This window comes from Mastomys coucha, unplaced genomic scaffold, assembly GCF_008632895.1.
Source record: "Mastomys coucha isolate ucsf_1 unplaced genomic scaffold, UCSF_Mcou_1 pScaffold9, whole genome shotgun sequence".
In the NCBI taxonomy this organism is placed as follows: Eukaryota; Metazoa; Chordata; class Mammalia; order Rodentia; family Muridae; genus Mastomys; species Mastomys coucha.
The window spans coordinates 50,941,317-50,956,122 of NW_022196915.1; the positions used below are offsets into that span (position 1 = coordinate 50,941,317).

At 45.0% G+C, this 14,806-nt stretch overlaps 1 protein-coding gene across 3 annotated transcripts in view; it reads right to left on the minus strand.

Moving 5' to 3' along the window:
• Positions 1-14,806, minus strand: part of Msra (methionine sulfoxide reductase A) — a 334,772-nt gene that overhangs the window by 151,713 nt on the left and 168,253 nt on the right. For all 3 annotated transcript variants that reach the window (XM_031361169.1, XM_031361171.1, XM_031361170.1), the window contains exon 3: positions 12,610-12,729. In XM_031361169.1, the coding sequence (XP_031217029.1) occupies positions 12,610-12,729 (120 nt within the window). The remainder of the gene's footprint in view (positions 1-12,609; positions 12,730-14,806) is intronic.

Genomic DNA, 14,806 nt, shown 5'->3' on the forward strand with positions numbered 1-14,806 from the left:
CACTCATTGGCAAAGTGCTGGGCACAAACATGTGAGGACATGAGTTCAATCCACAACCCATGTGAAAAAACTGGCCATGGTGGCACACAGTCATAATCCCAGCATTCAGAGACGCAGGGAGGGAGATCTACTGGGCTTGATGACCAACCATTAACCGCATTGACGAGAGAGACTGTCTCAAGTGAGGTGGATGGTGCCTAATGACACGCAAGGTTGTCCTCTGGCCTCCATATACATTCATAAACATGCATGAGTACACACATGTACACACAATGTTTAAGAAACAAGAGAGATGAGTCGACTAACCAAAGAAAAATATTGTTTTCATTTCTTTGGACCAGGGTCATCTAAGTGGCTCCAGAGTCCTGGCTATGTTCGACAGGCAGTCTTCAAAACTCGAGTTTACTCATAAAAGAAACTGACTCCTTTCATTAGTAAGTTAGAGGCTGAAACACATTAGGTGAGGCTTATCTGCAGCTAGGGGTCATTTGGATTGTAGCTGATTCCGCTGTTGAGAAGTAGACACTAGTAAATGGCAGTGACCTGCTGCGGGCCATTCAGCTGCCTAGGTGTTTCCCTGGCATGGGGTGACCACCAGGTGTTTGCTGGTCCCTTAGGTGTTTTTTGCTCAGTAGGTGGGATAGTCATTGACCCAGATATTTGTTTTTAATATAACTTACAGAGAACAACAACAAAGAAATCTTATTCTAAGACTGTACAAATTGTTAGTCATTTGGAAGTAATTAAGGCCCAGTTCATCACATAAAATTGCCAGAGAAGCTGGCCCCTGCCACAGTAAAGTTATCTTCTCATATTACATTATGGCTCCGTTATATGTCATGTGAAAATTTCAGGGCAGGCCTATTCATCAGTGGCTTTTGCAATTACATTTTAAGAAGTGCTTAACCTAGCAGCTTCCTTTTAATCTTCCTTTTAAATCTTTGAGAATATAATCCTGAGACAATGAACCAACAGCCCTCCATCTAGTTTGGATGGGTTACAAAGGCCCCATCAGTGAGCTGTTTTCCATTTAAACAGCTCACTGACCTGGATGGTATTTTCAGAGATGTAAAAGTAGAAGATGTGTTTGACTAAGTCTGCTGGCCTGTTGACCTCTGACCTGTGCCCTAGCAAGGATTTAAGTTGTTCAAAGAAAGAGGTGGGTCGACTAACCAAACCATCCAAAAAGGTCAAAATCTCAAGGTCAGAGGAGGGATGCATAATTTCTGTCTCTGTGCAATGGGTCCCCTGAGAAGATGTCATCAACCTCCTTCATCATCCAAGGACAGCAGCAGCCTGGTGCCTCCTGAATGGTGTGAGCCAGCTTTCAGTTCTCTGAAATTATAAGAAAATTCTCCTCCTCTCTGATATTCATGCTGGATTCAAGCACTCTAACAAAACTCTAAATATTTCTAGTAAACTCTATGGGGAGAGTGGGTCAACTTTGTTTCAGCTTTGGGGACATTAGGCATGGTGGGGCCATATCTCTGACATGACTTTGTCAGAGTCCATGGAAGACGGACATGGGAGTGATAAGAACATGCTTAGACTCCACAGCATAGAAGGAAGGTGGGTTTCACTTAGTTTGGTGGCTTCATCTGAGCACCAAAGTTAAAGCAGCTGTGAGGGAGACTCTTCCAGGTCCAGCGTTCAGGCTGAGCAGGCAGGAGACAGCTGGGAAAGGGTGGGGTTGAAGAGATGGTACAAGGAGGGCACTCCCTGCAAGCTCTTCTCAGTCAGGCCCTCAGCTCTACTTCCAGTTGTAGCAGCCAACATGAAAACCTCCCCCTGGTCAGAAGCACTGTCCATGGGAAGTCCAGAACAGCTGGACCCATGGCCATCACCAGCAGTTTCTGTTTTCCAGGCTCAAGAAGAGGAAGGAAGATAAGTATAGTACACTTCAGGGGCAGGGAGAATGCAATAAGATGAATGAGGGAGAAGAGAAAAGCAAGGAGGGTGAGTAGATGATGGGGGGAGGGGGGAGGAGAGGAGGGAGAGAGAGTACCTGCGGGCCCCCATTCACATAACTTTCTGTACAATATTGTCATGAGGGCCCTGTTTCAAGGTGTTTCTCTCTTGCTGTTCCTAATTTATAAGTTGAATTTCACCATATATATTTGGAAAGCATGGCTCAGGTGAATGAAAAGGTTTGAAAAGAAACTATGTCTGGCCGTGCAAAAAACTCCTGGAAGGAGCATCTGCATCTGCAGAGACTGATGGGAATGTCAGTACTGGGGAGAGATTGGGATTTTTGTAGGTTTGAAGGCTAATTACTTTATCTTGGGCTAGTTTTAGCCTTGCATAACAGCTGACTCTGTTTCTGAACTAACACCTCGTGATAATAAATAAACCCTTATAGAAACTATTAACTTAGCAGAGCACAAGCTTCCACCAATCCGAGAGTAAAAATGTCATCAGATAACATCTTGGGCCTGTAAGATAGCTCCCCCATCATCCTGTACCTGCCTCTCTGATGTGCCAACCAATGTATTTTAAAATCACCTTGATTTATGACTGTCTTTGTTCTGTAAAACTAGAAAACACCTTGTGAAACTGCTTCCACATAAAACCATGGGATTTGAGGTAACATAAACCTGTTTCTAGGCCATGGTCGCTCACAATGGCTCGGGAATAAACTCTTATTCTCTTTTAAGATGAGGACTGTAGTTTGTATGACAGCATGCATGCAAGTTTCAGTATTGCCTATAGCTTCCAGCATCCATGTGGGCTTTGGTATGTATCCCACACAGACAAGGGAGAATGCCTATCATACATTGTAGGGAGAGGGGAATCCATCCTAAGAGAAAGATGGGCAAGGACCAACTAACAAAAATAACAATGCCTTAAGCTTTTAGCATGTCAAACTTGAAAGACCCCTCCACTCTAGAGCCTCACCTGAACAGGATGGAATAAAGTGATGGAGGAGTTGGAGAAAGGACTGAAGGAGCTGACAGGGTTTGCTACCCCATGGAGGGAGCAACAATGTTAACAGGCTGGACCCCCTGGAGCTCCCAGGGACTGGACCACCAACCAAAGAATACACATGGAACAACCCATGGCACTGGCCACATATGTGGCAGAGGATGGACATCAGTTGGAGGAGAGACCATTGGGCCTGAGGGTGTTCGATGCCCCAGTGTAGGGGAATGCCAGGGCGGGAAGACAGAAGGGAGTAGGTGGGTGGGGGAACACTCTCATAGAGATGGGGGGGGCAGGGGAATGGGATAGGGAGTTTCTGAAGGGGAGACCTGGAAAGGGGAAAACATTTGAAAGGTAAATAAAGAAAATATCCAATAAAATAAAAAATAAAAAACAAAACAAGAACAAAACCCTCTCAGGCCTCATCAAGGCTGTGATCTGGGAAGCTAAGTGAACATCAACCCCTATTCACCAATCTCACTGTTAAATCAAATCACTCAGTGTCTCTCAGCCTCAGTATTCTCAGAAAAAAGAAAAAGAAAAAAGAAAAAAGAAGAGAAAAGGAAAGGAAAGAAAAGAAAAGAAAAGAAAAGAAAAGAAAAGAAAAGAAAAGAGGAGTCCCTGTGGGCTCTGGTCATTTTAAAGAGCCATTTTAAACAGAATATCCAACAGGACTGGAACATACAGCAAGAGTCAAACTGTAACCATTTGTATGTAGGATATGCAAATCCATTTAGAGAATACACTTCACTGTGGGTGGAGGCCTCACAGCAGCTTTCTGGAGCCTGATGTTGTGGTCACCCACTTGGAAAACCACAGCACTAGGAGCTGACTAGAGCCCCTTCCAGGCCTGGAATGCTGTGGTATGACCATGACCTCTGCCCAAGATGATGACAGCCCAGAGGGATGCCACTTGTCAAGAAGTCAAGTTTACTGTTAGGGGTGACTAGGTTTAGAACAAACAAAACTGTACCTCTCCTCTACCTATGCTCCAGTCATCTGGGCAATGGGGCTATTCACTGAGGAACCGGTGCATGGGGTTAGAGGTCCTGAGGGTTACAAGTGAGCGGTGAGGCTCCCTAGCCTCTGAGCTTTCTTTCTCCTTGTTTGTTTGAAAGAGAAAAGCGTTTTCATTCTGTCTGTGACAAGTTCAGGGCCCCATTTTATGTCTCAAATAAGGGGCACAAAAAGCCATCAAATTGCTTGTTGCAAGGAGTGAACACCAGGATTCTTGCTTGTGGGGAGATGTGTCAATAACTTGGTAATTTTCCTTGACTGGCATTGACAACGCTACAATGAGGCTGACTATGCACTGAGAGAGTGAATGCAGTCTGAGAGAGATGGAGGGGGAGTCTTCCATTACTTGAGGAGCTGTGCTCCAGCCCCTCCCGCCTTTGAAGAATGGAGCCATTAACTCATGGCAGAACTGCAGCCTCACATCTCCACCCAAACACTGCAGAAATTACCTTGAACTGAAAAGACACACTGAGTGCTTTACACGCATGGAGAAAGGCTGGTTTAATGCCCAGCTGGAGCTCTGAAGCTTCAGGAAATGCTAGCAGGTACTTGGGGAAGGAGTGAAGAAGATCCATAAGAGCCCAGAAGAGGTGAGAGGAATGAGAGGTGCAGGTGTCAGGCCATATGCAGAGGCAGAGGCTGACTTAGCCTGCCAAGCCACGCACTGTGACCTACACCTACACCTGTACCCATTCAGTGTTCTTATAGCCAAGGAGTACAGTACTAGACACCCCAAGTCCCAGATTGTCTAAGATACATCTGATGTGAAATATTTTCCTTTTAAAATATTTTTGCATGCATTTATTTAACTTATGTTGGGCATGCACCTCCTCTGGAAGCCAGAGAGTAACTTGTGTGGGTTGGTTTCTTTCTCCTCTATGGGACTCAGGTTGTCAGGCTTGGTGGCAAGCATCTTTATCCACTGAGCCATCTCCCAGCCCTGAAATAATTTTATTTTTAATAAGAAATCAGGAAACTGGAGAAATGGCTCAGTGAGTAAAAGCCCTAACTGTGTGAGGATGAGGACCTGAGCTCAAGTTCTCAGCGCACATGTAAATGCTGAGCACAGCTGAGCACACCTATCATGCCAGCACCATGGGGCAGAGACAAGTGGAGACTGGGGTTTGCTGGTCTAGGACATTCAATGAGCTCTTCTAGATCCAGTGAGAGCCCCTAACTCAAGGAAATGAGGCAGAAAACGATAGAATGGGACACCTGATGTCCTCCTCATGTCCACACCCAGGGTCACACACCACACACCACGTATACTCTCATGAATACAGCTCACAAACATTGATAAAATAAAAATAAACTTTAAAAGAATTTAACCACAACTATGCCATAGCTTCACTAATGCTTTTCAAGAGGGGAAACTGAGGCTGGGAGGGTTGCCTTGGAGACAAACAGCACTGAAAGGTTAGTTACAGAAAGACTGCCACTCTTAGCTGCTCTCAGACTGAGCTCCCACTGGGCGCCCCTGTGGGACAGTGTGGCTGTTCCTCAGGCTGTTCTGGTGGCCATATGAGTCCCAAGGGGGGAAAGTGGCCTGCCCCCTTTCTTGTTTTTGGCTCTGGTGCCACTTGGCTGAGTCGACTTCAAAAGGCTTATGAATAGGATGATAAACACGGCATTGTTATGAACATCTGTAAGCAAAATACGAGAAGACCTCACTCAGTGAATGCACAGCCCAGGCGCCTTCACCAGCAATGTCGGGTTTGTACATTTGGCTAATATACCGAAATTAACCCGAAGTGCTTACCCATTGCAGAATGCCTTTTCATATTTTCATCTGCATGGTTGTTATTACCAAATGTAAGAATAATTCTCTACCAGGGCATTGAGGACTCTGAATAGCTCAATTAGAATCAATGGAGAGAGACAACAGCATGCCAGCTAATCAGCAGGTTTGCATAACAATCCTTTGAGAGAGTGTATGCAGAATGCATGGTGTGTGTGTGTGTGTGTGTGTGTGTGTGTGTGTGTGTGTGTGTGCATAAAGAGAAAACCAGAGCCACCCCCAAACCCTTAAAGCAAGCATAAAAAGAACAAGGTTTCATTAACTATAGTCTCTAGAAGACAGAGACTGGGGTTATCTTCACATTGTGTGTTATCAGTACCCAGTGTCATGGTTTTGCATGTAAGCCATCATAGTAATTAATATATTCATATCTATCCATCCATCCATCTATCTATCTATCTATCTATCCATCCATCCATCCATCCATCCATCCATCCATCCATCCATCCATCCATCTATATCTATCTATCTATCTATCTATCTATCTATCTATCTATCTATCTATCTATCTATCTACTTTTATGAAATGCTTCCTTGGAAGCCAGACACTTCATAGCTATGTTACTCCAGTTTCCATCCTAGCAGAGAGAATCCTTGCAACTGGTTTTAGGAAAAAAAAAATGGTAGCCACTGGGATTTCAAATCACTGCAGTGTAAGCAATAGGAGATGAGGGGAGAAATGGCTGCTCTGCAAGACCTGAGGGCCATAAGCAAGGCCATCCCACATCTGAGCAGAGGCCATGTGCATGGTGAAAGACTCAGGAGTGTGGCTCTAAGAGGGGTCAAAAGTCAGGCCTGAGATACCTGGGATAACCAAGCTGGGGGAGGGGCATGCATGTAATCCAAGGATTCAGGAAGCTGAGACAGGAGGACTGCAGGTGTCAAGCCAGCCTGAGCTCCATGGTTGGACCATTGCAAAACAAAACCGCACAAACGCCACAGCATGTCCTTCTCCCAGGAGACCACATCCCAGGAGAAGCACACACCAGCCTATGCTGAGCAAAGAAAGTTTGGGCACATGTCCCAGTAGAATTGGTACTTTTAAAACAGGTCTATAAGTGAGAAAGTAAATAAAGAAATTTCATCACAATGAAATGTGGGCTCTACATGAAAGATGAAGGCTCTCCAGGAAATGCAAGATGATAGTCACACCATTTGGTGGCACTGTGGAGCCCTCCTTTCTACTTCTCAGCTTTGAAGGCCTAAACTCCATTACCATCCACCAGTCCCACCCAGGTTAACCCAACCATCAGAGAAGACCTCTGCAGACTAAAATCACCCTGGACTGAGATATGCATCAAGTGACATCTGATTCTATTTGAAATGAGAATTTGTCTGTCTGCCTAACTGACGTGGTCTTATTGCATTTTCTTCCTGGAAGTGATTTCCACAGAAAGTGGAAGACAAGAAGGTTCTACAGCAGATGGATCAGAACAAGAAACTGGTGGAAACTTGAGAATGGCATGGTATTAGAGGCTGTGTGTCTGCCCAGAGCACTCTAGAGGTGTCAAAAAAAAAAACACCCTCTAATGGACTGCAGGCTCAGCAACCTCTTGCTGGGTCCGGGGCTTCCCCTTACACAGTCAAGGCTGGCTAGCTGTTGTTCTGTGTCCAGTAAGTCTGAAGCTGATCTCCCCCTACCCAAGTGATGGCCACTCTTACCTCAACATAGGCATCTTTTTCTTCGTTTTTCAAGGGACTGCACTAGTTCAAATACTGAAAGAAACATCAGCACCCTGTGTATAGCATAAGGCTCAGGTCACATGCAGGGATGAGGATAGCCTGGCATGCACCAGACCCATCACTGAGCCCACTCCTAAGAGTCCTGTTTGGATGCCATAGTCAGCCCTACCTGTGGTGGTTTGAATGAGAACCATCCCCCATAGGCTCATATAGTTGAATACCTGTTCCCAGTTACTCAAATTGTTTGGAAAACATTAGGAAGGTGTGGCTTCATTGGAAGAGGTGTGTCACTGGGGACAGGCTTTCAAAAGATTCCTGACATTCCCAATGTGCCTCTGTTTCCTACTTTCGACCAAGATGTGAGCTCTCTGCTCTTCATATTGCCATGCCTTTGTTCTACCACAATCGACTCTAATCTTCTAAAACCATGAGCCCAATTAAATACTTTCTAAGTTTTCTTGGCCATGGTGTTTTGTCACAGCAACAGAAATGGAGCAGAGACATTGCCCTTGTGTCTCTGTGGAGACACCTCCTTCCTCCTTCCTAGGCTGTTGCCTCTCCTGTGTGCCCTATCAGAATTCTGTCTTGCATTTCAGCTGCCTGCCATCTGGGAGCACTGGGGGTTTCAGAGGGGAGTGTAGATAAGTGACCCTGTGTTGTCCACATACCCCTTTCTCAGTCAGAACTCTCTAACTGGTTCCTTCCCACTGTCTTCCTAAGTGAATGCTGTGTTCCCCTCCTTGATACTTTCAGGGATTTGAGGGTTCTATCACTCCTAGGCTAGGGTACCTTTTATTCATTCAACTTTTATAATCAGAACAAATAAATCCCAGACACCTCCCACCACAATCACCTTTTCTTTTGAGTCTGGGTAGAACCCAACATCATCTCTTTGTAGTCAGGAATCAGTTTCCATAACAACCATGCCTTTTGTTGTGCCCTAAGTTGGCAGTCCTGTTAGGATGGAATGGGCAGCTCTGCACCCTCCCATCACCACCTAACCCCTTGAGTCCCATTTTCACCCACTGCTGCAGCCTGATGTGGGCTGTTTGCATAGACTGAATCATATAGGAATTGGACCTTTTTCACTTTCAAATTCAAACATCTGTAGGACAAAGCAAATCCTTCTTTACTTCCCACACAGGAGTCATTTAGAAACACAGCGATATATTTTAAAGTTCAGCCAATGAATAGCTCTGAAAGAGGAAGGACATGTGAATGACTGGATGGAGGACAACCAAGCTGTAGCAACAGCTGGGAGACTTGCACCAAGGTCAATGGCATAAACTATAAGTGGAGAGCAACTAAGGTAAAAGGTAAGCCAGATGAACTTTCTGAGCCTTAACAATGCCTCAATAAAGTACAGAGACTAGGATGCCATGTGGGATAGCATGAGAAAAAAAAAAGACATAAGAAATACTATAGTGCTTAGCATGCCATAGAAATTCACACAATCATATTGCCAGTGTGGCAGAGGGGAACAGGAAGGGGCCCATGGTTACATAAACAAGTGATTACAGTATCAGAACTGGCTTTTGCCCTTTGCAGAGTGAGGGTAACAGTATGGAGAGTAGGTATTCAGGGGACTTCTTTATCAATTTGTGTGTGTGTGTGTGTGTGTGTGTGTGTGTGTGTGTGTGTATGCGTACGCACCTGTGCATGGGTATACTGGCTGGTTTTGTTTGTCAACTTGACACAAGTTGGAGTTATCACAGAGAAAGGAGCCTCCCTTGAGGAGATGCCTCCATGAGATCCAGATGTGGGGCATTTTCTCAATTGGTGATCAAGTGGGGAGAGTCCAGCCCATTGTGGGTGGTGCCATTCCTGGGCTGGTAGTCTTCAGTTCTATATGAAAGCAAACTGAGCAAGCCAGGGAAACCCAGTAAGTAACATCCCTCCATGGCCTCTGCATCAGCTCCTGCTTCCTGACCTGCTCGAGTTCCAGTCCTGATTTCCTTTGGTGATGAACAGCAATGTGGAAGTATAAGATGAATAAACCTTTTTCTCCCCAACTTGCTTCTTGGTCATGATGTTTTGTGCAGGGATAGAATCCCTAAGACAGTGTGTCTATGTGGGCATAGGGTCAGGGGACAAGCCTGAGGTACTGGTTCTCACCTTTTCATCTTGTTTGAGATAGAGATCTCTTCACTGCTTCTTAAGCCCAGTTAGCTGAACCACTAGCTTCCACGGACTCTCCTGTCTCTGCCTCCCATTTCCAGGTAAGGGATGCTGGGATTTCAGATGCTTTTACATGTGTTTTGAAAATTCAAACTCAAGTCGTCTAGCATGTGAGCAAGCAGTTTCACCCAGTGGCCCATCTCCCCAGCCCTTGTGGGGTTTTTTTAGCAACCTTTTCTTCCTAAGCCATTATTCCACATCTGGAACTGCAGGAAGGCATCTATTAATTTCCATCCCTGGGGCCTAAGAGAGTAAGCCTGGGAGGTCTCCAGGGCTCACTGGCATCTCTAAGGATGGCTGTATATAAGCATCTATAATTTTGCTACAGAAGCAAATATATATGTGGACTGAGCACTGAGGAATGTATTCCATGTCCCACATTCCTAATGCTGGAGTATTTCAATTCTTCCTATGACCAAGAAAAACAAGAACAAAAGTTCTCATAACGCCTTCATTGCTTCAGTGACACACGGAAGAAAAATTCATACTTTTACCAACAAATCAGCATGACTATTTTTTATCAAGGTCCCTCCCTACTCCTTCAGGAGCCCATGATGCCCAGTAATCCTCCATAACTAATGCCCTCAAAGCCCTTGCTTTTTCTCCCTTCATTTAAAAAAAAAAAATGTTTGTAATGGGGTCTTACTACAAGGTCCAGGCTGCTGAAACTACAGAGCCCAAGCTGACCTTTCATTCATGTCCTGCCTCAGCTTCCCAAGTGCTGGCGCTACAGGCACACCTGGCTCTGAAGTTTTTATCTTGATAAAAATATTCACATGTTAAGAACATCATTTTACTTTTTTTTGTTTCTGTGTAGTGCTGGGGTTTGAACTGAAGACCTTGCACCCATTAGGCAAGCCACTGAGATGAATCCTCAACCTTCTTTTTTTTCCTTTATTTTTAGACAAGATCTTGCTAAATTGCCTAAGCTGGCCTTGAATTCACTTTATAGGTAGGCCCTGAATTTGTACTTCTCCTGCCTTAGCCTTCTTAACAGGTGGAAATACAGGGCTGTACCACCAGGCCCAGCTATATTTTTAAGTATTACTTAGACCACAGGTCTCCAGAAGCCTTCCTAAGTAAGACCTTCTAGTGTGGTGATATGCCTTTTTGCTCTAGGGGTTGAATTCAGGACCTAACACATCCCAGGTAAATGCTCCACCACTGAGCTACATCCTCCTGTTTTTTCTTTTCTTCTTAAAAAAGATTTATTTTTATTACTTTTAGTTGTATATATGGATGTCTGTCTGTATGTGGGTATGTGCACTTTGAGTGCTCACAGAGATCTCTAGAAGGAGGACCATCACTGATTCCCACTGTGTCTTGCTTTGTGATGGTCACAAGTCTCATCAACATCCCAGAGACACTGGGAGAAAGGATACTAACCTGCTTCCAGCTGGAAAAAGAAACAAGTTCTGCCGGAAGCATGACAGGCTCTGCTCTAATAGTACCAAGAATAGTTGGATGAGGGCAGACATGATGGCGTACACCTTTCATTTCAACACTTAGGAGGCAGAGACAGGTGGATCTCAGTGAGTTGGAGGCCAGCCTGGTCTACGTGGTAAGTTCCAGGCTAGCCAAAAGAGCTACCATACAATGTTAGGCAGCAGAAAACAAGGGATCTGCTGGATTCCAGAAACCAACCCCCGCAGGAACTGGCCCTGGCTTGGAACCTGCATGGACATCTTCCTGGGTCTCCCTCAGCAGCACTCAGCACTTCCTTCTCTGCAAAGGGCTAGACAGGAAGTGCTTCCTACTTTGTGAGTGTGCCACACAGCACCTGCTGAGCCACACACTCTTGCCGTTCAGGTACAAACATGCTCATTGACACTACGGAAAAACAGAGCAATGAACATTGCTATTGTGATGGCCAACCTTGGTTGTCAACCTGACTACATCTGGAATCAAGTAAAATGCTGGGTGGTCCCGTGAGGGACTTTCTTGGCCAAAGTCCATCTTTCCTGGGCAGCGCCCTCTGGTGGCAGCCCAGATAAAAGGAGAGGGAAGCAACTTGCTCAGGACTCCACACAGACTGAAGATCAGCAGCTCTCCAGGAATCCTTGAGGTCTTCAACACCAGACTGGGACTGTGGAGACATCAGCCTCATACCAGACTCCCCACCTCTCCACTGTGAGACAGCTATTGCTGGGCTGCACTTATTGTATAAGACAATCTACTAATTCCCTTTTAAGATATATATATATTCTTTCTGTCAGTTCTGTTCCTTTAGAGAACCTGACTAATACTAATACAAATGTGCTTTAGAAGACTTTTATTTATAGACAGGCAGGAAGTGGTAATTGACAGATCCCTGTACCACAGCATGGCTTCTCATGGTCTCCCCCTAGAGTATTTCTACAGCATGAGACATCTGAGGCATGTAGAGACCACTATAACAATGGTCTTGATTTCTTCACACCTCCCTGTATCCCTGTGCTGGAGTCAGGAGCACTATCTAGGCCAGACTGTGTGCCCCAGTTTAGTCCATAGGGCAATGTTAAATGAGTCCATGAAGAACAAGGCTCATCCTCATGCTGTTTCCAGGTCTTGACATACACCAGCATTTGCATTAGCTCGCACCAGTCTGAGACATACCCATTTCTCAGTGAGTGCTGACCAGCAGCCAGCACTGACTGCCACAGGAGGTCATCTAAGAGTAGCTGGTCCTTGAACTTCCCACCTGGTGACTGTGGTCCCATGAGTGACACCAGGAAAGCCTCAAAGATCTGCCAAGCTGAGCCCAGCCCAGTTTACTAAGCTAAATGCACAATTATTCCAATCAACCAAATGTTATGTGATTTTTTTTTTCCACAGCCAAAGAATAAAACACATTCCACGGAAGTTCATCAACCTCTACAAAGCAAAGAGGTATGTTTACAGGAATGGTTTAAAGAAAAAAAAAACAGATAAAGTATATGTTCTTAAATATATGTACTTTCCATTTCAAAGATATTGTCACCACCCCGTAGGGATGAGTCCCCTTGTTCTTTCAGTGACTGAACCCCTGTACCTACCTGAGCAGACCTCTTTGTAGGTGGGATTGCATGTGTATCCTCCTGCAAAGCCCACTTGGGTTGAATACACTCCTTTCAAGAGCCAGAACTTTCGCTCAGCTCCCCAGAAGCAGCCCATTCCTGCAGAGAACAAAACACAGATAAATCATGTATCCAAATTAAGTTGGTCACTGTGTGTCACCAGAGCTGTTAGCTGAATGAAGAAGCTGCTCCTGTTATCTGATGATCAAAATGGCCCAAGACTTTGTCTTAAACAACAAAGTTTTAGCGCTGAAGAATAACTTAGTGCCAGCAAGACAGCTCAGCAGGTAAAACTTGCTGTGGGAACCCGATGGCTGGAGTTCCAAGTCCAGAGCCAGGCAAGCTGGATGCAGGGCTTCACATCTGCAATCCCAGCACTCTGTGGCAAAATGGTGGTGGGATGAGGACCTGAGATACACCCTGAACCATGTGCAGAAATAACAAGAGGCTTCAACAGGTGGAAGAAGAGAATCAGTTCCTAAGAAGTTGTCCTTCTATGTCCACATGCAAGCATACACACATGTGAACAATGATAAACAGACACTTTAGAATTTCTTAAAATAATTTAAAGATTATTTGCATAGAACATCTGTTTATTCTCACACTATAAAAAACATGGGAAGCCTCAGAGTAGCAAAATTACGCTTTTCCCAACAACATAGTAAAAGGATAACTATTTTAAGAATATTTACACATTTACTTCATAAGTTAATAGAAATACTTCATAGGTTATGTAATCATCATGTACTGGCTGGTTTTGTGTGCCAACTTGACACAGGCTGGAGTTATCACAGAGAAGGGAGCTTCAGTTGGGGAAGTGCCTCCATGAGACCCAGCTGTGGGGCATTTTCTCAATTAGGGATCAAGGGGGTAGAGCCCCTTGTGGGTGGTGCCATCCCTGGCCTGGAAGTCTTGGGCTCTATAAGAGAGCAGGCTGAGCAAGCCAGGGGAAGCAAGCCAGTAAGGAATATCCCTCCATGGCCTCTGCATCAGCTCCTGCTTCCTGACCTGCTTGAGTTCCAGTCCTGACTTCCTTTGGTGATAACAGCAATGTGGAAGTGTAAGCTGAATAAACCCTTTCCTCCCCATCTTGCTTCTTGATCATGATGTTGTGCAGGAATAGAAACCCTGACTAAGACAAATTGGTTCCAGTATAGTGGGTTATTCCTGTGACAACCTGACCATGTTTTGGGGAGGACTGTGGAAGGACTTTGGAACTTTGAGCTAGAAGAGCCACTGGTTGTTAAGAACTCTGTGGGATATTCTGTAGGAGCTTAGAAGACCATGTTGAAAACACTGCAGAGATGAAGGCCTGGCTTGTGAAACTTCAGAGGGAAGATTAAAGACTCTTATCAGGGCCATGTTGTTTTGATTGTGAAGATTCTGTGGTTTTGGTTAGCTGGGGCTGAAGTATCAGCTGTGATTAACAAGATACCAGAACTACTAAAGCAAAAACTTTGCATTACTGGGCCTATTGATGCTGGTTAGCTGGAGCTAAGAAATTAGTGGTGATTAAGAAGAAACCAGCATCACTGAAGTGACATCTTCTGGGAAATATTTTTTGAGAGCATAAAGAGGCTGTGTTCCAGAGATAGCCAAGGTTGTACCTTGTGCTGCAGCAAGACTTGGTAATGTGTAAGAGTCACCCAGGTGGTACTGGTTTTGACAGCACAAAGGGGTCATGAAGAGCAGGTGAGGCTCAGCACAGTGAGAGGCCATGGAAGGCCATTGGTGAAGGTGCAGCCTCGGTTTGCAACTGATGGCCCAGGACTGAAGGGGTCACATAAAGGAGTTGAGGCTTGGCACCGTGAAGACAGTCTATGAGAGGCTATTGGTAAAGCCTAGGTACACCGAAAGACAGTGTTTTAGAGATGCCAGTACCATGAATGACCACCAAGAACAACAGCAGCAGTGGAATACAGGCATCTGGAGCCTAAAAGACAAGGTGTGTGCTACAAAGGGCAGAGTTGGAGAAGTGACCCAAGTCCTTGGAGGAATCCAGAAGATCGTGAATGGATCCCAGACATTGGATGGTTGGAGTTTGATTTTTGTTTTTGATTGTGACTGTGCCCTGATATTTTTCCCTCTTGAAAGAAGAAAGTATTTTTGTGGAGCCCACAGTTAAGAGACCTTGAATTTTAAAAGATATTGGACATTTTAAATTGATTGAACTTTT